The 26,230-nt window shown below is 34.0% G+C and overlaps 1 protein-coding gene across 1 annotated transcript; it reads right to left on the bottom strand.

Moving 5' to 3' along the window:
• Positions 1 to 8,448: 8,448 nt before the first annotated feature.
• LOC149790270 (salivary peroxidase/catechol oxidase-like) lies at positions 8,449 to 25,923 on the bottom strand. Its single transcript, XM_089973187.1, has 15 exons — positions 25,893 to 25,923; positions 23,568 to 23,712; positions 22,095 to 22,188; positions 20,243 to 20,457; positions 19,475 to 19,663; positions 17,162 to 17,216; positions 16,648 to 16,760; positions 16,090 to 16,188; positions 15,636 to 15,740; positions 14,206 to 14,518; positions 13,183 to 13,377; positions 12,307 to 12,525; positions 10,591 to 10,754; positions 10,112 to 10,220; positions 8,449 to 9,143 (listed from the first exon to the last, which is right to left on the bottom strand). Exons 2-15 carry the CDS (start codon positions 23,710 to 23,712, stop codon positions 8,978 to 8,980), a joined length of 2,181 nt encoding a protein of 726 aa, XP_089829313.1. The 5' UTR covers positions 25,893 to 25,923; the 3' UTR covers positions 8,449 to 8,977.
• Between the last annotated feature and the right edge of the window lie 307 nt (positions 25,924 to 26,230).

A 26,230-nucleotide genomic window follows, 5' to 3' on the forward strand; every position in this document is an offset into this window, starting at 1 on the left:
TATCGACGTCTGACAGGTAAGATTACAGTATATTGGTAATTTTCGCAACCGTGTTCTGACTGACTTCGGTTTAAATGCAAGCTAAAGACGAATGTAACTAAACCTGCAAGGAATTACCCTACATTAAACAAAGCAAGAGACACTTTTTTGTCTCCTGAATGTTTTGCATCTGGTATTAAAGATAAAGACAGAATCTACATCACACACACACACACACACACACACACACACACACACAAAAGCACATATATAATAATTATATGCACATGAATTTACAGCACCTGGCCCTTCCATGTTCATAGATATCAATATTGGACCCCAGACTTTGGACGAAGGTAGCAAAGCGGAATTCGGACACAGGAGCAATTACTAATGTACGTGACCCATCTTAACACAAAGTATAAACACGTGTCAATAGCACCAGATAGACGAAGACAATAACATCCGTTCTCGCACGCAGGACAACCTTCCCCATCCCATCTGTGTAGTGAATAAATTAAGGCAATACACTGTTCTGCAACCATTCATTGTAGATACATATTGTCATCACTTCTTTTGAATTGGTGTGAATGTTTGAGAATAAAAAGTATAAAATGTCAATAAAAATAAGTGGTATATCAAGTAACAGCGAGTTATAAACACGAGGAAAGTCTGTTTCCAAAATTGATAAATATAAATCTTATAATAAAAGTATGAATGGAGAAAAGAGCAAAAAGGAGATGTAAGGAAGCAACAACTTGCTAAGCTGTCTTTGACAAATATTCTGAGGTAGGATTTCATCTTCCAGACAAAGCTTTGCAGACACACGTACTGCTATGTCCCCTAGCATCATCATAACTGAAATGCAATAGCATACAATTTAAATCAGATCATAATTTATAATTTTTGTATACATAAAATAAAATATAATTTTACGCTAGGTGGTGGACAATAAGAAACAACCGATACCAAATTTTCAATTGATTAATGTTTTAAAATGACATGATTATGCCAATTGTGGTATAATAATTTAAGGATAATGTAAAATTTAATTTATAAATCTAATCAATATTTTTAAAAAGTAAACAGTGGAACATTGTAAAGGGAGATAAATGAACTAAATATACACAGGTTTAATACTGGATTTCCTTTATTCCATTTTACATAAAATAATGCATAATTCATAGAAAAGTGGTTCCATGTATTTAAAATGAAACTAAAACAAAATGACGATAGTGAGATACTTATATTCTGGACATATTTGGCTGTTATGATTTAATTATGTTCTTAAAAATGATGAGACTGACACGTACAGATAGCTCGTGTCCAGAACCAGAAAAACAAGGCATTTATCGATGGAACGGAAAATATTCGACCGATGTGGTTACTACTCAGGATGGTCAGCCTTTATGAGGAAATTCCACATGAAAGACTGAAGGCTGCATAAGTTGACCATTCAAAGTGTCCGTGTTAACTGTTGGCTTAATGAAATTGCTTTTGCCTACCAGGGTCCATTGGAAATGTGTCTTAACGAAATTGCTTTTGACTACCAGGTCGATTGGAAATATGTCTTAATGAAATTGCTTATGAATACCATTGGAAATATGTCTTATTTTGCCCTCGTCTACTATATATATTGTTCTTGTAGAAAAATAATACTGTATGTGTCTGCTAGAAAGGCACTTAACAGTTTCACCAGCAACCAGATATGTGAACCCTTCCTAACACGCTGGACAACCTCCACCATCCATATATAGCATAGTTTCAAAGTTTTCCTTCTTTGTGTAGAAAATAAAATCAAAACAATTCAACGTTTTTCTTTCCAATCTGGGCCAAAATTTGGAGGATAAAATATAAAACTTGCAAGGAAAACAAAAGTAGTTATAGCGTGTACCAGCGAGTTATAACATTATAAAAGTTTGTTTCCTAAACGGACTTGTAGCTAACAATGATAATACTATTGATACAAAAAGATTAACCAAGACCCTCCCCTCCCCCAGCAAACCCGAAACAAACCTAAATCAAACATTAATAATTTATATCTGAAATTCTATAGAGTACACTTTAAATCATACGAGCACTTATAATTTATAATGGTCGTGTACCTTAACTTAGAAGTAATTTTAACTGGGAAGGGAAAAGGGAGAATCAGCCTTTTCAAAATGTATGCCCGGCTAAACGTTTGGCATTATAATATAAAGTTTGTTATACTATTTCATTTATAAATATTATTAATATTATCAATAGGCATAAAACAAGTTTCAAGTGCTTGAATTAATCTGCATTGTGTAATGGAGATAATGAATTACAAAGAAAATATCTCTTATCCACAAATCTCATGGTAATACGAGTAATACACACATACATACATACATACATACATACATACATACATACATACATACACATACATACATACATACATACATACATACATACCTACATACATACATACATACATGCATACATACATACATACATACATACATACATACACACACATACATGCATACATACATGCATCCACAAATCTCATGGTAAAACGAGCAATACATAATATTAATAATAATAATAATAATAATAATAATAATAATAATAATAATGAGGACTTTGTATAGCGCCTAATCTTTAGAAGCTCTAAGCGCTTTACAACATTAGACAACACCTATAAGATAAACACATATAATAATATAATTACAAAAACAAGCGCCATGAAATTAGGAAAACATTAACAAATAAAAAATAACATGCTGAGAATATTTAAGGTAGGAAACATTAGGTCTTTAAATTTGTTCTTGCAGTAGAAATAAGTGAGTTTTGAGAGCCCTCTTGAATGTGATCACTGTGTCTTTGTGTCTAAGTTCAGTGGGCAATTCATTCCACGTTGCTGGGCCCTGGTATGCAAAAGAAAGCTCTCCATATGACTTTGTTTTCATAGTGGGAATAATGAGTATAGAATTGTCAGAAGAGGAGCGTAAGTATCGTGCTGGTGTGTACAGATAGGTATGTTGGACTTGAGTCCGACAGTGAAACATAGCACAGAGAACACATTTTGTGTTTGATTCTGGATCGAATGAATAGCTAGTGTAGGGTACAGAGCAGCGGGGAGGTGTGCTCTGATCGTGGTACTCTAAGTAAGATCCGAGCAGCTGTTTTTCGAACTTTTTGAAGTTTTTGGAGTAGATATTGAGATGAACCAGACAGAACTGAGTGAGAGTACTGTCCAGAGTAACATCTAGGTTTCGTACTGATTTTGTGAATTTAATGTCGGCGTTGCTGATATTTATTGTCTGAGGTAAAGGATGCGAAAGTCTTTGTGTTGTGATCAGAATGGCCTCAGTTTTAACATCATTCATCTCCAGCTTGTTACATGTCATCCATGATTTCACATCAGAAATGCACCTCTCTACACCTTGGATAGTAGCATCAACCTCAGTTGGGTGGCTAGATTTGTATATTTTGTAGTGTCATCAGCGTACAATTGGTGAGACACTGGATGATGATATATGACACTTGAGAGCGACTGAGTGTACAGAATGAAGAGAACATGTCCAAGAACAGACCCCTGTGGAACACCACAACATAGATTAACTGGGCTGGGGTGTATTCCATTTGCAGATATAATTTGTGTCCTGTCGAGCAAGTATGAATTGAACGACAGTAAGGCTGTATCATGAATGCCAAATACATGGTGGAGACGGTAAAGTAAGATATCATGGTCTATTGTGTCAACTGCTGCAGACAAATCAAGGAGGGTGAGGACTGTAATCTTTCCGCTATTTAACACAGAGACAATGTCATTAACTACTTTTAGAAGAGGAGTTTCAGTACTGTGACAAGGGCGATATGCAGATTGTACATTGCTAAAAATACTGGTTGAATTTAGATGAGATAAAAGCTGGAATAGAACAACCTTTGCTAAGATTTTTGAAATGAATGGGAGATTAGAAACTGGGCGGTATTTCTTTAAATCGTTATGGTCTAGTGTTGGTTTATTCAGCAGAGGCTTTACAATGGCAGTTTTGAAAAATGATGAAAATTCCCCGGATGGTAGAGAGGTATTAATAACTTCAGTTAGTGAAGGCAATACTGGATGTAAGCACTCAAGCAGCAGTGATGTTGGAATTGGATCAAGTTCACATGCCTTTGGTGTACTCTTCATCAGGATTATACGTAGGAAATCCATAGTGACAGGTTCAAATGCTGCTATAATGGTTGCCGCTCATTCTGCATGGTGACGACGAGTCAATTGAAATTGTGGTGTCAAGCTTATCTCTAATGGTTTGTACTTTGTCATGGAAGAAATTTGCAAACATGTCTGAAAGGTCGACTGGAGAGAAGGTGGTTGGAAGTGGTGTTGATTTGTTCCTTGACATTAGCTTGTTTGTAATCTCAAGGAGCGTTTTGTAGCTGGAACTTTCCATGATCTTAGTAGCGTAGTGGGCTGATTTCGCTGCATGGACTATATTTGTGACATTCTTCTTAGCGACTTCATAGATTTGCTTATGAATAGTGAGTATGGTGGAAAGCCAGAGCCTCTCAGCTTTACGGCGGTCTCTTTTAGCAGTGCGAATCTAGTCCCTAACACTGCTATACCATGGAGAACACTTTTGAATTGATACTCTGCACTTGGTAGCTGGGGCACGTTTGTCAAGTAATGAACGCAGTAGGAGGTAAGCAAGTTGTTAGGTTAGCTTGGATGTCGTGCATTAGTTTGGTTCTATTTATCATACGGAGGTTTCTCTTTGTAGCAGATACAGTTGGAGGGTTAAGGACTGATACGTCAAGATGGCATATAATGCAGAGGTGATCTGATGCAAGGTCATGGGATACCAGGGAGGACCGTATAATGTTATCATAAGGTCTACGAAGAATCCAGTCTGAAATGTGACCATTTTTCACTTCAGCCATACCTACATAAATACACATACATTCACCCGAAGACAAAAACTTTATTTACACTGTCCAATGTATATGTGCTGCTATATTAAACATATATCAAATATCAACGAGTGTGGTAAGAGAAGCGTAACATTTCGTACGGTGAATACGCAAGAGAAGTAAAAATGATCGTTTAAACTTGCATTGTCTTAATTTCATGACAAAAGCAAATATTTGTCAATTAGTAAAATTCGTGATTTTAACACCAGCATACCAAAGTCGTAACCATGTTCACATTGATATACACGGTCGCATAATGATAGATTTTGAATCATAAGTAACTACTGATATTGCATTTTATAGTCGAACAAGCCACGTGCACTGCAAAGTTAATATTCATACATGAATGAGTCCCTTTCCGAACCGGTACACATTAAATATGTTTGAAATCTCTGACCCCGTGGAGCTATAGCATCATACATAAAACAAACACACACACACACACACAAACACATGATATAGAATGAAAGAAAAAATATTCATTGTTTTCTGACTCTTTTTCAAAGTACCAGCTAACTAATACGTTTTTTTACAACATGTCCTATGTAATCATTTAAAATGAGATGTTTGTCATACCAGCAAAATGGTACTCAAAGAATTATGACAATATATCCATGATCTTCTCGTTTGGTCTGTTATCGCTAATAAATTTCCATGCATCCTAGTTAAAATGTGTGCGAAGTAAGATGAACTTCTATAGAAACACAAAGATATGGACAGACAAATTAATACATAAACCGCTGCGATCATAATCATAGAAAAAGGGTACAATTAGACAAAAACTACTCCATTATCCCACCGACTATAAAGTGATTCCGATGAAACGTAGAACGTTTAGTTTATGATTATACTGTCAATCAGATGGAGTATTATGATCAACGGTGAACGTATAGGCAACGTATGGTATGCTCCGATGACGTAAGCAAGAGAATATGCTTTTTTTATAAACTGCAATATTAGACTTTTGCCAATGGGACAGATAAATGGACATTATGAACGTAGTATTTTTCCTTTGTGCGATATTCTTCTCAACAGAGAAACTATATTAATCCTGACAAAGGATGTAATAGTCCATCCACGGAAACATAATGCAAATTGTGTGTGTGGAATCTGAAGTATCACGTAGCAATGCAAAGGATGACACGAGATAAATACCATTACATTTTCCATTCTCCATTTAAATGCAATGTCACTATATGTGTGAAAATCAGTCCAATCTAATGCCACCATATGTTTGAGAAGCATTCATTCTTGTTGATGAACCATGCATTGACCATCCTTTTGCGTTGAAATCTTTGTATCGGTCATACTTGTATAAAATTTCATCCATTGATCGTATATGTTGACAAATTCATGTTTATAATGCCGTTTAGCAGCAAAATAGTTTGATGAATCATATTGGTTGATAAATCTATTTTTCAGTAATATCTATTGATCAATTAGATACGTTCATGATATCCATTGACATACGGGGCGGTTTGTGATTATTGCTTAAAGTCCATATCTTGATCAGGTTCACTTAGCAACGTTGTTACTATAATTGAACGGTATTCGAATGTGTAAGATCTCAGGATCATTCAGAATTCATATGCATTATAAAGTCACGAAAGTGTGTTAAATGTTTTCGAAACAAAATCTCTTTTCATCTTGTTAATGTTACCTTTAAGTTATTTTAAGATTACATTCAAGTTATATTGGAATTATTTCCATGTTACCTTCGAGTTTTCTTCAAGTTATAAATGACTTATATATTATTTGTAATCATTGACTTTCTAAGATAACTATGACCTGGTATTTTAAAACTTCGGATATGTTCTCCTCGTTCGCACTGTCATTTCAAATGTTATCGAACTAGGACTTAATATTTACATAAGTTATCTAAACTTCAAAAATAAAAACATTTAAATTATCAGAATCAGCTTGATGTTAATTTGTATTTTTTCAACTGATTCTTTAATTCGCTTAAGTTATCAATTACAAACAACTTTCTTATCAAAGGCGTTATTCCTGGTAGTATTGCATTTGAGAATGACTTTGATATTATGTATGGGAGTTTTATAGCTTTTCCTCTCTTTTAATTCTTTATGCAGTTTATAAACAGAAGTTTTTTATTTGTAGTTTTGGCAATAATACTGGTAGACGAGGCAAATACTATTGATATACAAGGGCAATAATGCTGATAGACAATTGCAATGCTACTAGTACAGGACAATACTGCGGGTAGACAATGGATATAACACTACCTTTTCTGGTTGACAAGAGCAATACTACGGGTAGACAATGGCAATAATACCGAAGGGAATGTCAATATTTCTGGCTTACAAGGCAATATCACTAAGTCAGTAGTTTCCTTGGTTGGCAAGGGAAAATTCATTATGTATCATTTCCCATAGATACTTTCACAATTCCCACCTGTAATACTATATTGAATTTTCAGCCTTTCATATTATCTGTTCATTGCGAGTTGGCAAATAAAGGATGTCCAATCCAGGCAGTAAATACATTATACACATGTTGACTGTTACATCGAAACTTAGGATATTGGCATGTTCATGGCAGACGATGTTCCATATAATGGCATCCTCATGAAAACAAATTATCTGACATGTGGAAATCTCATCATCCCCGACACCAAAACTGAATGATAACTACCAATATACTATGAATTTTAGGATCTCATTTTTGTCATTCTCTAATTTTCAATTTTAATGTCTGAAACTACTTTTCCATTAAATAATTCTTATCGCATTTATACTTGAGTAAAGGAAAGACTCTACTCAACCTCTGTTTTAGTTACTTATCTCCTTTACACAATGCATGCCATTTCAAGAACTTAACACTCTCATGTTGCTTCTTCCTTTTACCGCCCTAATTTTTAAACTTTAGTATACAACCTATATGCGTTACATGTATTGGTATTATTTGAAGCGTACACTCATGAATTTCAGCTATGAATTCATACTACACTCGACTGAAATTTGTTTCTCCCTCTACATATGTCGTAAAAGTAAGGCCTGCAAGCGTTCTCGTCTTAATTTGACCTTGGAACTTTATTGAGTGTGTGTCTTTCTTTGGTTCTTTCTTTGAGTGTTGATTTTGGTTTCTTTGTTTTTTTATTTTGTTTTGCTTTGTGTTTTATGGGGGGTTGTGGTTGTTGGATTTGCTCTTTTGCTATTGATACATTTGTTATAACATATTCCTTCATTTGCTAAGCAAAATTCTTAAAAGCTGTCTTGGCTACACACAGAAAGAAATGTCTTTTTCTACGTTAGATAGGGAATGGGTATGCTGGCATCCGATCGAGGACTTATGTTATTGACTTCATGTATATGCGGCTAATGAAATGTGTTGAAAGACGATGCATTGTATCATGCACATCAAATCTTGCTGCCAGGTTCTGTGTCTACTAATCTTCAACTCCTTTATTGTAGATTCATATAAATTTGTTGTACGTCAGAGTAGCCCATAGTGAGTAGTACGATCAATCAGTGTTCGAAGAGTCATGATAAGAATGATACAAAACTCAAGTGAATTAGTTCGTTTATTCAAGGAAGATAATTTCACTACTAAAGCACAAGTGTGTAAAGCGTTCAAATCACATTTCCAAAGACATTGATGTTGCTTAAATTAACATATAGTCTGCAGGAAGGACAAATAAGAAAAAGAAGAAGAAAGGCATCAAGGAACTCATGCATATAACGAGCAATATTTGTTATAAAACTAAGATAAAATGTTCATTGAAATGAGCTAAACAAAAATGCATTTGCGATAGATATATTCAATACATCTCTATAATGGAAACAATCACGCAGAAAAGGGGATGGGCAGAAAATATATATATATATATATATATATATATATATATATATATATATATATATATATATATATCATTCAAGATATAGCAGGGAAAGATTTAATGATAAGTATTAAGATATTTATTTGGTCCAGTCTTAGTTAATTCAGTCCTATTCTTAATATGATATGCATTGTGCATAAATATGTAGAAGGTGCTCACTATAATGTTATAAAAATGTAATCAGAGTCGTCATGCCTTTTACTTCTTTACATCACCAGCCTCTCCCTCTTTCAGAATTTCCAGGAGCAGGTGAACCAACTTGTTTTCGAATCCATCTTTACCTGAGTCCAAAGTCCGCTTTACTGATCTACTCCAAGGGCTGAGATCCAGTTGTGGTATCTGTGAGCAGGAAAGGGGCACATTCCTAGAAATGTATATGTTTATAATTATTTAATGCGTGTGGGGTGGTTGATGGTTGAGCTATTCATATTTTACACTCGATGAAAACTGTTCATTAGGCAAATAGTTTCGTGTTTGCTTAGGGTAAGTTATGCAGCACTTTTCGCAGCTACTTTGAGGTTAGAGCAACATAAACCTGCTGCAAGTAGGTCAGATATGTGCAAACTGAATTTTAGATTTTAGTTGCTTTCTTAGGATGCTTAAGATTGGGATCATTTATGACACCCTCTTTCTATATATATATATATATATTCGTACATCTCGTCTCCTGAACCTACGCCACTAGGTCGGATTGTCAAGTACACATATAAAAATTTAAGTTTTCCATTTAAGGCAGTCTGTAATGCAATGTTAGCCACCATATTGTGAATATAAATGTTATGTTTGCTTCGTGTCAAGCACATACGTCACCTGGTGGTATGCAAAATGACCCGTGTGTCAGGTGGTTATTGTCTTTCATTTTACAAACCGACCAGGATCTCGATTAATTCGATATTGGATGGCATTTAAAATGAGAACTATAAATTGGTCTTTCAGAGGAAAGTTTGTCTTTCAAGTAAGATTGTTTCCAAAACAAAACTGTACATGCATGCACTTGAAAGTATTTAATTATTTCATATAAAAAATGATCTCTATAAGGTAAAGATATTTGTTGTTTTTCGACTGATACCGAAAATTCCAACAACGTCTAAAAACAAATCAGATACATTTACAATAATATAGTCATGTTGACTTCATTGCATGATAATTTGCTGTATATACTGGGTAATCTATACTCAGAGGCATGACAAGCCTTTACCAAAAACTAGTCCATCGTGAATTGTTTCCACCTTTCTATCTTAAAACCGGGAAACTACAACATTAATATCTTTCTTTTTTAATGATGCAATGTGAGAAGACGAAGCGAAAATGACCAATATACTCTAATCTTACTTGGTGTCTCCCGTGAGGAATGCATTTGGCGGAATAACGAAGCTGGCGTCATACACATTCGCACACAATACCGCTGACAGGGAGGTTTGTTTAATTCCAGCCAGTTTTGCTGAAACACAATTATTAAACTTCCATATGTAAGAAATTAAAACCGTATATTAAAACACTTTCAAAAAAATATTAATATAAAAAATGGTATGCTTATATCTGAAAATATCTTTCGGAAAACATGATAGCATCAGTGAATGATTTGAACTTCTGGAAAAGAACACTAACTGATAAATTAAATAATAAAATACAAAATATTTTGCTATCTTCTATCTGTAATAGACGGATTAAATCATTCATAAGAGAGCACAGAAGACTAATTATCCGGAAAAATACGCTGGAATTTAAATATTATACTACCTCATCTTTAACATCAAGCTTGCTTTTTATTTAGCGGGATAATCATTACACATTATGTTTTCTGTCCTCACCGAGAGAAAACCCTTCCGGTTCCGGTCTTTCAAACCAATATCTGTCGCCATTTCTGAGTGCCTTGAACTGCGCAAGAAGGATGCAATTTAGTGTTGGACCGACAATTGCTGTGGCAACGAATTCGGTCAAAACACCAGTCCATAGGTCTATATCCATCGGTGATCTGTATGTATCGAGAGGTAAAATAATCTGCTGGTGTAAATAATAAAGATCAACATATGATAAAGGGATCCCTGTAAAAAGTATATCACTTAATATTTATTTAATTAGTAGAACTTTTTCAAATGGCGAGATACAACAGGATATCTCTCATGTCTTCTGTCGTGTGTAACATTTCCAAAATAAGAGGCAACTGGTATTTTTCTCTAATTCAGCTGAGTTGACGTTTACCGATTTCTCTCAAATATAGTAAAATGGATGTCAAAATGAACTACTCCCTTGTTCGTGCTACAAACATTTGAACCATTTTAATTAGTGCGGTCTCAGGGGTTAATACTGGGAATAGTTTGGGGAGGTGAGAGTTAGGTAAGGTGGGTCGGTGTTGTGACTCAATCAATCTGAGTATTGATGTAAACAAGAGAAATTTAAGGCTCAGTGAAACAAGAATGCGTTGAACCCTTCCTCTCCTCAAATCTCAACAGCCTATACAGAAACTGATGTATTTGCATCATTATTATTAAATCTCTAATTATATTGGAGTAGCAGTGATCGAATGGTCTAAGGCCTTGGAATTTACAGATGACACCCAAGTCATCTCTGACCGCATTTGTTCTAGTCTCAGTTCGGCCAACAATAGGTATCTGCGAAGGCTCGCCAGTAGCTTCCCGACGATAGGTGTTTCGACCCGTGGTTTTCATTGTTCTTCTTCCACCAAATATCCTTTAAGTCAAGTATAACAAATCGTGTGCTGCGGAGTGGTGTTACACATATAAAACCAAACCTATCCGAATATATTTTATGGCATAAGTAACGTCAGCAGGTTGTAAACATGTGCAGATAAGGATTTGCAAAAATTAATATATTAGACACATAATGCCTCCCAGAAAATCATAAAGATATACTATATAAAGACAGAGCTAAAAGGTAGAGATGTTAAAGTTATGTAAATGACATAGAATATAAACGATAGCGGTTAAAATACATACAATTCTTAAAATAGACTATTAAATGTCCTTATTTGAATCCGCATTCCTTCGAAAAGTTCAAAATTTTATCTTGTGGTAAATCGTCCAGAATCCCGTTAATAAATTTTAATGAAACAAACCAATGTCTTACATGATGGATCTTGATCAATTCCAAAAGAACGCGTCTTCTTTTCTGTTAACATGGCAAAGTATACACTCTGCTCAAGTTTATCTATTCTTGTGTTACCTAACAGCTGCGTGTGTCCTATAGGCTATCAGCACAAAGCCGTTCCATTTATGTGGTTTGTTCTATAAGAGGGATGCCATATCTAAGGATGAATTTGACTTTCCCGAGCTTGTTTACCGATTAGTAAAATATAAATGTCTGATTTGGATATGTAAAGTTATTCATTCAGAGAAGTTATATGTATATTGCCAAGCACGCATTTAGTTTAAATAGCAAATTCATAAGAAATGTGCATATTGTTGTGCACATAATTGGATTAACTTAGTGAATGCAGAACGTAAATGTTTTTGTCTTTGATGTGTGTGTGTGTGTGTGTGTGTGTGTGTAAAGAGCATTTATCTTACTGATAGACACTCTTCAAAAGAGCTATGGTAATGTTATCGTGCCATGTCAGAGACGACCAAGAGCCTGGATCAGCCAGGGTTTCCCCACATAAGTCTGTCCTGTATTTCCAGTAAGGAGGAAGTCCATGATCTCTCCCTCTGTTTATATTTAGGGCCGCCAGGTCGAAACTTACACCGTTCTTTAAGAACAACTTGTTCCTCGCTCCATCTTCCATTAATCTTTAAACATATATAAAGGTTTCATGGTCATAATTCATCCAAGAAGGCGTTTGAAGAGAGACATTGCAGTGACCTAATTAGCAGATCCTATCATCAGAGCATATAACCTGATAGGAGGAATCAAAACTGTTTGCATTTGACATAGAATATTTTGTGAAATATTCTAGAATCCTAATGTATGCCGCACGATGAATGAAACTTACATTTCGTCTTAAAGCTAAGCGGCAGTTGACATACTCGAAACACTATTCGAGATATTTTATCCCGATTAAATCGTTCAAAAGGTCCTCTTATAATTTAATTTAAATATACAATAATGTCTTTGGCTCTTTCTTTTTCCATTTTTCTCTTAATGCATGCAGGTGTATACGTCCTCTGATTCTAATATATATTATCTCCGTCCCTGACCCGTTAGAATGTCACGTCCTGGGATCACAAACATTTAGAATTTGTTCTATCCCCATCTGAATTCATCTGATGGAAGATAGATAAATGTCCAGATGATACACAGAGAGATGGTTAGATGCAATTTCAATTGATTGTCAGTTTCTATATATATATATATATATATATATATATATATATATATATATATATATATATATATATATAGAGAGAGAGAGAGAGAGAGAGAGAGAGATTGAATGAGAGATGTACCTGTCGGTGCGAGGGCATTTTGTTTCTGTCATCCATTTTGCCAATCGATTGGCCCCGGTTCTTGCCCTCATATAAAGCATATGTGGATTTAGATACGTGTCCTCAATGTTTTTAAGATCCGGGTCATTGATATCTGACGTTTCTGGAAAATCTGTATGTAGCTTCATTTGATTCGGTATCCAGGAATGTCCGATTCTAAACGATATGGATAGATGTCTATCTATCTATCTATCTATCTATCTATCTATATATATATATATATATATATATATATATATATATATATATATATATATATATATATATATTACTATACATACTTTATTCTGCCTGTCCATCATTTTATCCATGAATACATCCATCCACCCACTTGCACATCCATCGCTCTAACAATTTTATGTTTGTTAGTAATCTTGATTGAGCAGAATAATTACTTAGATCAACTGTACATATATTAAACTATTTTAATTACCTGTTATTTGCTTGTCATTTTGTTTAGTTTTTGTTTCACACAAATTTCCATACGCCATGTTGTGGGTTCTTGTGCGTTCAGAGTAGAAGAAGCTAGCCGTGTGTTTGTAGTTCTATACATTTTTCATGAAATCTATGTGTTATGTTTAGATCAGAAATGTCTTATCTTGATATTTTCAGCGCGAATAAAAATAGAAACTCATAAAAGAGAACAATCAACCTATCAGTTTGCAAAAGATGATCGTGAACAAGAAGAAAAAATGCACATAACTACGTTTTGAAGTGGACACACTAGATAATGACGTGAGAAGTTAATTCACTCCCTCAATACACAGCTGCTCTTGGTATATTATATCTGCGTTCAAATGGCAACTATATGTATTTTTATGTGACATAAATATGATACATGTTTAGTATGTACGCTGTATCATTGATATACCACTCGCTGGAAAATGTTTTGTCAATAGGAAACTCTGCAAAACAATATAAATGAATATTGAAACAATGAAACTATGAATATAATGTAGAACAGGTATATAAAAAGATATTTACCTGTATGCTATTCCAAAATCATTGGCAATATCGGTGTTTATTGTAGGGTCGTAGCCTGTAAAGTAACTGACCCTAGAACCAGTTATGATTAAGCTGTTGTCACTCATGACTTTACGTGTTAGGAGCCAGGAAAGAAACTCATTGTATGTAATGTGCTGAATTTGGGCGATGTTTATTTTCCTGGCCTCCTGGAATAATTCCTCTTGATCTGTCCACCCTAGTCCTTTGAGAAGGTTCACAATACGATTATGTTCCTGTACAAATAGTGTGTGGTAAGAGCCAAGACTGGGCACAACATTCACTCTGGAGTCACCTGTGGATGACCGTATGATTATTTAAGCTTGAAGGGATTTCAGCTTTATCATAAATATAAATTCAACATTAAAACCTAAATATAATCAACATTCGGATATATGTGAGTGTCTGTCTGCATGCGTTTGTCTGGTCATATCGAAGAATAGCAATTGTCACATACGAAGATCTTTCGTCTTTTTACGGCTGGATTGAACATATTTTTATCTGTATGGCATGAAATAAGTTTTGATTTTAAGCCTATGTAATTGGCTTTTAAAATTATTATTTGTTCATCATGGGATGGGTTTGTAATGTTTTAGAATAATTTTGTCCTTTATCTGAATGTTGGTTTTTGTTGCAATCATGGGGTTCAGTCTAAAAGGATTTATTGTCTGACAGATAACGATAACATTATAACTGTCAATATTTTAAACTTATTGCTAACTCCAAGTTAAATATCCCATGGGAAAGAATAAGACATGGAATATCCCATTAAGAGGGAAAAGAACAATATATGCAATAATTCTGTACATAAGATCATGAACCTGTAGTTTCTTTCCTATATTTCAGTTATTTCACCTGCCAGTTGCAAAACGACTTTTCAAAATTATTCTAAAAGGTGCTCAGCGTTGTTTGAAGATATTAACTTTCAACCTAAGGCTACCATATTTCTTCATTTTGACACCAATGTATTAAATACTTATTTTCTCAAAAGTTTTCAAAGCTCAATTGTTCTACATATGTGTCTGCAGTTAGCTACCACCACTCATTAAAACGACATAATTGTTTCCAGCACGTTGCCAGTTTACACATCGCGTGTTTGGAAAGGAACAACGCATTACTCTTTAACAGAAACAAAGCAAAATGCATCCATTAATACGTACAATTTCATAGTTGGTATTTTATCCCTAATTGTGCATGAATAAGAACTTATAAGGCTGACCATGCTCTTAGCCTACCTACCGTTTCATATATATATATATATATATATATATATATATATATATATATATATATATATATATATATATATATATATATATAGGCGGTAGTTCTATGGATGCGTTGCTACATACGTGTATTCACCGTTCAACACAGGTGGTCGCATGACACAGGTGTAGCTGCTATAAACTCACCAGCAATGGAACAGCTCTCCCCTGGCACAGTCAAAGTGCACTCCGAATTGTAATTATCTGAAGGAAGGTTGTTTCCGTCTGTGACAGTCATATACTCAGGGAAATCTTAAAATCAAATAAAAGACTTCTGTTTAGACTCATTATTTCATCAAAGAAATTATAACATCATTTATTGGATTACATGATTTTCCGTGAGCCATAAAACATGCTGCTTTGTTTAGACCTGCTCTCCTGGGAGAATGAGGCGCGGCGTGTATTTTGTTACAACTAGGATGTTCAGCCCGATGTAATTATAATTCGAACCATATATGAATGGATATTCAACACGATTAAATCATATCAATCTACCATTGTTTTGAGTATTGGAAAGGTTTACTAATATTTATAGTCTATTCCATATATTCTTAATCGCAAGATACAAGTTTTGACAAGAAAGAGTTATTGCAAGATATACTTGGGTTTCGTAGCTTGGTTAATTCTGCCGCTGAGGAACCATAAACATTGGAACCATCAATGTACGAGGTTATCTTGTTCACTTGCTGTCTTGGTCCGGCTGTAAATAAATAAAGAAATACATATGTTTTCTCCTGTTGTCTTCACCCAGCAGCAATAAATTATTAGTTAATGTGTTTGTGAACCAAAAGATTTTGAGAAAAGTATTGTCTAGTCATCTCATGACCGTAACATTGAAAATATTGATAAATGACTATCGTGTTACTCTATTGTCAGTTATTTTCGGTAATATCCATTTTCGACATTTTCACAAAGATATCGTTTTCATCGGTAATTCAATTTCATAGCGTGAAGAAGTGGTTAATATATGTGTCTACTGAATGATCGGTTCTCATTGGGCCTGAAATGAGTCGTTTATAACAAACATACCAATGGACGAAAATTTGTAGACTAGGAAAACTGTAAATGCATAACATCGTTTGAATCATCTTACCACTAATTTGACACATAGTAATAACCTCCCGAAAATGTAATAGTTTTCTAGAAGTTTGATACTTACTCGGCGTATTGCAATTTCCGTCCAACGCAGGTGCTGAGCGTGGCACGTTCATGCAGGTGCCATCCGCAAAGAAACCATCGCCGTTGGGTACGTAAATCGGAGCGCACTTCACCCTGTTGTTTGAAACGAAAGATGCTTTGCAAACAGTATGTATGGTTGGATCCTTTTGGTAAAATTTACTACATATATATAGGCAAAACTACTGTCTTGTCTGAATTTGTACCGTCTTATAAATTCCAAGGCAAATCGAGATACAAAAAAACCAGTCGGACTATGTACTGTCTTGTCTGTTTGCAATAAAGTCGAAATAAACCATCGGTCCATGATAATACGAACATTTTGAAATACTATGTATATATATATATATATATATATATATATATATATATATATATATATATATATATATATAAAGAGAGAGAGAGTGAGATAAAGAGGTAATCAGTATGTTGGTGACATATTTAACAATACTTAACATACCGATACAAAACACGAAGCTCTAAATCGCACTTACGTATCGACGTTTACAGGATTCGTTTCACAACAGCTCAATGTGGCACCGTTAAGTCCTGAAATTAATAAACAGTGGAATCCAAATTGAGAGATCTGACCTTAATGAAATTTAATACAACAATACATATTTCAACCCACAGCAAATAAGTTGATAAAGTGAGACTTTCAAATAAAACAATGTTCCAAACGGACTTCAGCGAACAACTTACGATACCAGTCTGATTCAACGCGATTACTGTACAAATTAAAAAATTAAAAAAGTGTAGATATACCCTACAGAGGAGTAGAATGGGGAAACGTTTAGAGTACGAACAATTCTTTATTTTAATAAATCTTAAATAATGTCAGAAAACTACCTTGCATTAAATATTTCAACAATAAGAGTTGAAGAGAGACATTTCATGAAATTACCACGTAAGCAATATCGTCGGTGTCAAGAGATAATGTTTAAAAATTTGATGGGATAAACGTATGATCAAAGTGAGCTGAATCGACCATATAGACGATAATAATTAAATCAACATGAATTGTCCATTTCATTGTTTCAAACAAGATGCAGATTACACATTGCTTTCAATGACCATAACATTAACTTAATAACATGTTTTAAACGGTTGAATGTGAAGAAAAGACAAAGTTCCTTATTTGGTGTGGGTAAATGAAGAAAGTTCTTTGAGGCTAAATTCACACTTAAAGATCACATAATCTTTATGAGGTTTAGCCAAATGATTCAATTTCAAAGGGATGGAATTTATGGAAAACATATCTTGAGTTATAAAAGCACGTGGTTTCTCGGTATATGAAGCAAATGAAGCCAAGGCATCTCTAGAAATAACAAACTTCGAATTAAACTGTAACTCGTTTAGATTGATTTAGAAAGGGCTGTGCGTTTTTGGAAATATTTGTCCTATCTGGTCTTTTTTACTTCTTTATATCGCCTAATGTCAGCCTAATGTCAGTTTATCCGACTAAAGTACGATCTGTATGTATTGCTTCTATATAAATGACAATACCAGAGGCTTTTAAATCAGCAGATTCAGCTACTGAAGTCATCGTTTCGACGGTCACGAAAGTCTGTCTATTGTAACAAAAGAGAAAGGACTCAAATGAAGATATACACTGTTAAAATGTTAAAAAGATTCAATATCATCAACTCATATGCCAACTGTATCTCAAGGACCTCACCATCATCCATCATATTTTGGTTGTCTAAATAAAACAAGATTTTCATAGATGGACAGGAACAAACTAGAAAAATGGTAATTTCAAGGAAAATATCATATATATATTTTTTCGACACATATGCCAAAAATATGCGGAATGTGAACACTACAAACATATGCCAGTGCATAGGTGTTGCAAATAAAACAACCAGATCTGTTGCAGATTACATCCATGAATGGGAATCAAGTCAAGAATTGATATAATGTCTTTGTTAATAGTACCGCTGGTCAGATATCCAAACCATTGTATTATGTTGTTATTTATCATGTGACTTAGCGATTGAAATACTTATTGCACTCGACATCTTTCATAGTTTGTAAGACCAACAGGATTCAATGTCACTGAGTGCAATTAGATATTTCACTGGATAGTATTCGAGTTGGAATCAAATCTGTCTGCAGTGAATTTTGTTGTATCGCTTTCAGATAGTAATTTCCAAAAGGCAACATAAATCAAGGCGGTATCGACAATACTGAACAATTAGAATACATTTACTGGACATTTTTGTTCATGCATTTCAGTCTTTAACTACTTTCATTTTGTTATAACTAATGGACGAGATGCTTTCTATCATGTATTGAAATTGATAACGAAGATTATATGGGACATTACCGTTCAAGATTTCATCAACTATCTAATTCCTTAAAGCATATTCCCTGTATTGATAATAATAATAATCATAATAGTGTTTATTTGCAATATAGGCCACTGGCCAATGATACATACATCATGCGTTACAAGAAGATGTAATAGTGCGCAAAACGAACATCGTAATTTTCAGAAGTAACGTTCATGAAGGTAATAATAATAATAATAATAATAATAATAATAATAATAATAATGATAATAATTGTAATAAAAGTTGTAATAATAATATTATTATTATTATTATTTTTATTATTATTTACCTTCAGCAAAAGTGGTATATCATGTTGCATATAAAGGAAAAGAAGAATTTTTGAACAGTGTGATGTAGATTAAAACACAAACCGACAAAATGACAAGCGAAAAACCACTTGACAGTTGAGTGGATCTAACATCAAATAAATAAATAAATAAATAAATAAATAAATAAATAAATAAATATAACCTGTGGAAACTGGTGTAGAGATAATGTCATGGTCCAGAAACTGTCCCCACTGGAAAATATGAAGCGAGATCTTCTGATCTAAAGTCGTTGAAGTGCCTGTGTTAGCGTGAATTACGTTACTGATGGTTCTTGGGTTGGGCAGGGTTCCCGTCCCGCTTGCAGTATGGGTTCGCGGACTCGATACTCCATCTGGTAATTGAAAATTTCTAATTTAATACTTCGATGATTGATTCATATAAATGACTGTAAGAAATACTTCACATATTTCTATTATTTTGAAATTAAAAGTATTGATGCATTTTTAACAGGTTGTATAATTTCAATAATGATATGAATGTTACACCTTTTATTTTGTGTTTGTGATTTGGATTTTTAACCTAGCTTTAACCATTTTGCAGTCATATCGCCACGATGTCTACAGTATGGCAGTTTATAAGGATGTCTAGCACTGGGACATCATGTCGCAGACTTTGGTAACACAAGGCCGGGGATTGAACCCACGACCGTCCACATCAGAACGATGATCCAACCAGAAGGCCACCGGAGCGGTCCTTTTGTTTTGTAAGAAATCCTTCAATTCAATATAATAACACAGCGTATAATATATAAATACGTACAGAGATAGATAGAGAAGCAGTTAATGAGAGGGAGAAAAGAAAGCATTGAAGAAGCGAGAACTGGTTTGTAATTAAAGATGACTAGATCAGATACATACATGTTAAGAAAGACATACAGCAAAATATACGTTAGTAGGTACTGATTATTTACCATCATATTGTGGGTTTAGCAAGCGTCTTTGTGGTCTATAAGCCATGCCCCACTCTGGATGATTCAGGTTATTGCAGGATCCGTCCAATGTCCGGTACACACTCGTCGCTTGTCCGGTGCAATCGAAATTCTTCACAACGCAAATCCCTCGGCTTTGGAATATGGCATATAGTGTCTCATTATACACGATGTTGTTCAATTGGGAGTCCGTATAGCTGAATCAAAGAAAAAATGTATGATCATTTGGGATTGGTGTAAAAACATATCGCAGCATTAGCATGCGTATGTACGAATTCACACACGTATGCATTTATATGTAAACTAATGCATACATGCATATATACACATACAAACTATACAGGTTTACACTATATATGTATTTATAAATAGATGCAAATCATCTATGTATTACCTAACTACATACTTATATGTACACATACACAGATATACAGTTTGAGAAATACAAAATGCCTATGTGTCTACCTACTTGTCTACGCACATATGTGGGTACATACATACATACATACATACATACATTGTTGCACATAAATGATTTTTTATATTTATTAGCTTTTTTTTAAATAATTATATGTTGTTTATAATTGTATTTTGTGATTGACCTTAGTCCAAAGTCACGTTCATTGTATATTTGAACAGGAACGTTGATTTTGTAAGCAAGATAATACATAGCTAATATTTCTTTGTGAGTATAGCTTAAATGTTATGATTATTATCGTTGGAGGTAAATATATTTATCTTAATTTGAGTCTAGGAAACTGTTATTCCCCTATGGAAAAATTGGGTACCTGATGGTTGATATGTTCTTTATTTTAATTTTAGAAATAGACCAATCTTGTTAACAGTGTAGAATATTCTAGAAATGAACCTTTGGACATCAGCCATTTTCTATTATTATTTCTTATATTTTTTAGTAATGTTGTTTACTTGAAAAAGATATTAATACTTGCCCTACCAGCTGCACCAGGATCATTCTTATTGTTTCAGATTTTGATGCTGGTGGATTGATGTACCAAATTGTTATTCAATGGAATAACAAGGTGCTCAGGAATATTATTAGACATAAACATTAATTTTAATTATAGCGAATTCAGACTAGAACATTTCTGATTAAATCTTGTGTTATATTTCAAAGACTGGCACCACATAATCACAATCCAGGCAAATGGCACATCAAAACATCCATTATTGGAACTTGTTTGAAATATCATTCAAAGTCAATTAAAACTTTACTCATTGGAGTTTGTGACAGAACGTTTTGAATAATTTAGTAGTTAGTTCACAAATCAGTAAGATCCTCTTAAATGATCAGTTTGTCATAAAATAAATTATGTTTTCAATCTAACACAACTGTTGGTTTTGGCTCTATTCTGTTACTTAGGTTAAGACCATAGAGTCGTGCATATACATACATACATACATACATACATACATACATACATACATACATACATACATACACAGACACACACACAAATACACATACACATACACATACATACATACATGCATGGTCGACACTATATTCTTCCACCTTGTCTTTAAGAATGATCTGCGCTACATTTTGTATACACGAAAGCATACTTGTGGACATAAACACATGAAGGAACGGACAAGCCGTAGTAGTTCCGCATGTTTTCATAGAGTATCCATTATTCATAGTAATCAGTTATGCACTTCGCAGTCCGTGCCTTCTTCTCTCCCCCACACGTGTACATAAATATCTAGCATGGTTATGGTCTAAAAGTATCGATGTCGTAATATAGTCATTTTGGAGTGTGCATCTGAGAGAGAGAGAGAGAGAGAGAGAGAGAGAGAGAGAGAGAGAGAATACGTTGTCTTCAGTATATTCATCGTCTTTGCAACCAGGGCCGCATTGTTTTCATTGTATTTTCCAGAGTCAAATAACTGGAATAGCTGGACAGGGTCTGCAAGCCAAACGGCAGTAAAATGAATATAAAAGTTAGTAATAAAAGTAAAAGTATATTAATGTTTCCTTGTGATTGAAGACCGTCACTCCTTTTCCTTTCTGCTGTAACTACTACTACTAATATTACTACCATAATCAATATCACCGTTATTATTATTATTATTATTATTATTATTAATGTTGTTAATTTTCCTGTTGTTGTTGTTATTGTTGAAGCTAACTAGTTGCCATTGCGATTTAACCTGCTTGACAGACATGGTCACCGATAGTATTCAATAACCTTCCTTAAGTATGCACTTTTACGTTTTCCTACACACCATTAATGTAGAACGTAACTTGTAGAGAGTAGCAACATGTCTTTAGATGCTATTTCTTCTTGTCCGTGCCTGTTTAAGAGGATTTTCAATGTGCATTTGAGACTCATTGTGGATGATAAAGTTTCATTAGCAGTATATCAGAAAATATCAAGAAGAAAATTCGTTTATATGGTCTAATGGTACAATGCACGTTTTGAGATCTCAAATTAATAATGAACTGCTGGTTTCTAGTCATGCATTTTGTGTGAATTCGATTTCCCGCAAAATATAAGCATTTGTTTGTTAGTGCTGTAATAAATCTAGGCTGTTGGCAGGTTGTATGTACGTCTCCATTTTATGCTTTGTTATATTTTAGTCATTGCTTGTTGAATGCGGGAAGTAAGTGTGGGGAAGATATTTGTCAGACCGAACATATATCCAACTTCTAGCAGAAGCGTTGAAAGGTCCAATGCACGAGACTTTATGACGGCACTAATTAGTTTCGTAAAATCACCCACCCCCCCCGTTACATTTTCTAACATATTGATTCATCTAGATATTTTTACATAATATTATTAGTGTTTGAGAATTTAGTAATCCATCAGTTGACAAGGACTGTTATGTTGAGATCTATAGAAATATAAATCTGGACTGTTAAAGCTACAGTTGTTTGATTCGCTTCGTATTAGTACCATTTATTGCGACTGTACAGACTATTTACTAATTGAATATATTATATTGATATTTTTGTGCATATCTCAGCAATATTCAGCATACACTGTACACCAGGCTATGTCAAAGTAATGAACATTGTATGCAATTAATTACTTAAATTGTCATACTAAGTCTCTCTCTCTCTCAATCTCAAATTTGATCCGTTTGGTAGCAAACCCACTCTATACAAACCATTGTGGAGAACTCGAAACTCCTGCTCCCCCCACCCGTTTTCGATACTTTAATACAAGTCTGAATATGATTAAACTGTAAAGTCTGATTTAGGGTCATGAACTTTGACCACAACCAATCACAACAAACTTTACTTGTGAGATCATTTTGTCATTGTCTGAAAACATAATCGTACCTTCTTTCGTTTGTGCTATTTTAGTAAGAGCCAACTTTACAGCAGCTACAACGTTTGCAGCAAAGGCGGGATCGTAGTAGTACGTCCCCTGTACTGCGCATGTCAGCACAGAGACAGCTAAAAGGAACGTGATAGCTGACGTCATCTACAAAAGACAATATGAATATGAATTACGAAGTCAGTTATAAAAAAAAAACATTTTTCAAGACGTATATTTTAATTTTGCAAACATTAGCATGGCAATAACGAACTAAACAAAGTGATCATTTAGAATTAGACGTCATTAAACAATTTACGACAAAAGATACGATGATGCATGATCTGCAATATTGTCAAAAATTTCGGTCGATGATCGCAAATATTACACCTGTCATGTGACGGAGGATTTCTTTGCATTAACTTATGTATTGTTTAGGATATAACATGATATTTGATGCCAATCATCTTTAAAGTCATTCAAAGATATAATTGATTTTCTCCTGGACAAAGTATTCAAAAATCTCTCGCTTCAAGCATACTATTATTATAGAACTTTTATTACCTAACTCGTGCTGATATTTCTATACAGTTACCATGATCATTTTATTCCAGAACTATTTGATCTTGCGTACATCTGCATTTTATTTACCTTTCCAGCATTTTCCATCATGCTAGATGGTGTTTGTTTACATGCGATGACAGCATGATAAACGTGGTTAGTTCACAAGTGATGGCATCATGCTAGATGGCTTTTGTGTACAAGAATGACATCAAGGTAAATGTTTGTAATCAATGAAATCATGCTAGATAACGCTTTTGTGTCAGAGTAAATCTTTTTCGAAGGCGTTTGTTTACAAGCGATGACATAAAACTCCAAGTTTACTACTATTTACAAATGATGACATCATGATAGATGCAGTTTGTTTATAATTTATATGACACCTTTAATCTTAAAAGTTATGCATTTGGTTACATGATTTTCTCTTGGACCAAACATTCCTACGTTTCTTTTGTCAAGTATAAGATTATTAAAGAACTAACATTTACCTTACTTTTGCTGATATTTTCACACGATTACTATTTAACAATTGATGTTGTGCTTTCTGAATTTTATACACATTTCCGATATTTTAAGTCAGCTTCCCAATAACACCTTGCCCACAATATTGCAGAAATTCATTGTTGGTAGAAAACCATGGTGGACTTCCGACTGGCTCACTCTGAGGAATCGCTCATACTCCTACTATTCCTACGTTGACTATAGTAAAATTTGTTTTCAATCATTCCGGAAGAATTTTGCTCAAAGGTTACATGTAGTTAAAATTTTCCAGACAATTTATATCAATTTTAAAGTATGATAAGTAAGGGTCATTTGTAAACAAAAAAACATCTATCATGAAGGCATCACTTGTAAACAAATGCCATTTAGCATGATGGCATCGTTTGTAAATGAATGCCATCTAGCATTATGATATCATCACTTGGAAACCAACGCCATCTATCTTTAGCTGTAAATAAACGGAAGAGGACATCAACTGAGATATATCTTTAGAAAATAAATTTTTATAAGGTTGCGTTCCTGTGAACTCAAGCTGCACATTCTGTCAGTACATTTGTTTTAAGGGGCAACTATCTTTCTGTGTGGATGTTATATGTTTAGCATGGACATTTATTTCTTTATTTAGTGTCATCACCAGGTCATGTTGTATTTCATCAAAATCATTTACCACAGTTTAAAAGCATCCAAACGTTCGAATTTTAAGTTCAGTCAAATCTTCTCCGTTTTAATTGTTATTTTTTAAAGTCGCACATTCAATATGAATTTCTCTGAACCAAAGTTTTGGGATCTTGTCGGCGAATCGGTGTGTATTTGAGAAGTAAATCTAGAGACAAAATATTTTAAACATTGTCGGTAATATTTTTCATTAAAATGTACATCTAACATGTATAAACACGTAGATGAATGACCATTACTTAGTTTTAACATCACGTAATTTGTAAATTACAAACATGTGAAAAAGTTAAATTTAACAATTGAATATTGTACTTGATTTCAAAGTCAGTGACTGAAAGCTATTACTTTAGATCACATGAGTTTTGTACAATTTGAGCGTTGGTCCAAGACTGTCAGTATCTTCTCAAATAATACGGTAAAGAAAACAACAAACAGTCCAAGTAAATTTACTGGAAAGAGAGGGATTAAAAATATTGGTAAAGGAAAAGGAAAAGAGAGAAAAATATATGTCGTAAAAGATGCTAGAGAAAGGATGGTTATTCTTAGTTTATTAATTAATTTCATCACGAGGAGAGACCTTTCAAAAGACAGACATTAATACAAGAACTTACCTTCAGCAATTATGTTCAAGCACCATCTCTATGAAAGGCTATGTAATACCGTTTCATTACCACGAATTTATATCTATCCCGGGTAGGTATCCCCTTTGTTGGCACTGTAATGGTTCAGTTGTCAAATAACAATAGTGATCGTGCTTTCCGATTCTAAAAATAGCGTATAAAAAAGCTTAGCTTACAAACGTTTTCCATTAAACATATCGCATCCATAACACAAACATATTAAATTAATCTCATCCTGGTAACGTTTCCTATTGTATACCTTTGTGACAGCGACCTATGACTTTATCAAAAAGTCGAATATGGGTTATGTTTCACGCTGTATGAGTCCA

Source organism: Sinohyriopsis cumingii, chromosome 10 (genome assembly GCF_028554795.1).
Source record: "Sinohyriopsis cumingii isolate HCF-2022 chromosome 10, ASM2855479v2, whole genome shotgun sequence".
Taxonomy (NCBI): Eukaryota; Metazoa; Mollusca; class Bivalvia; order Unionida; family Unionidae; genus Sinohyriopsis; species Sinohyriopsis cumingii.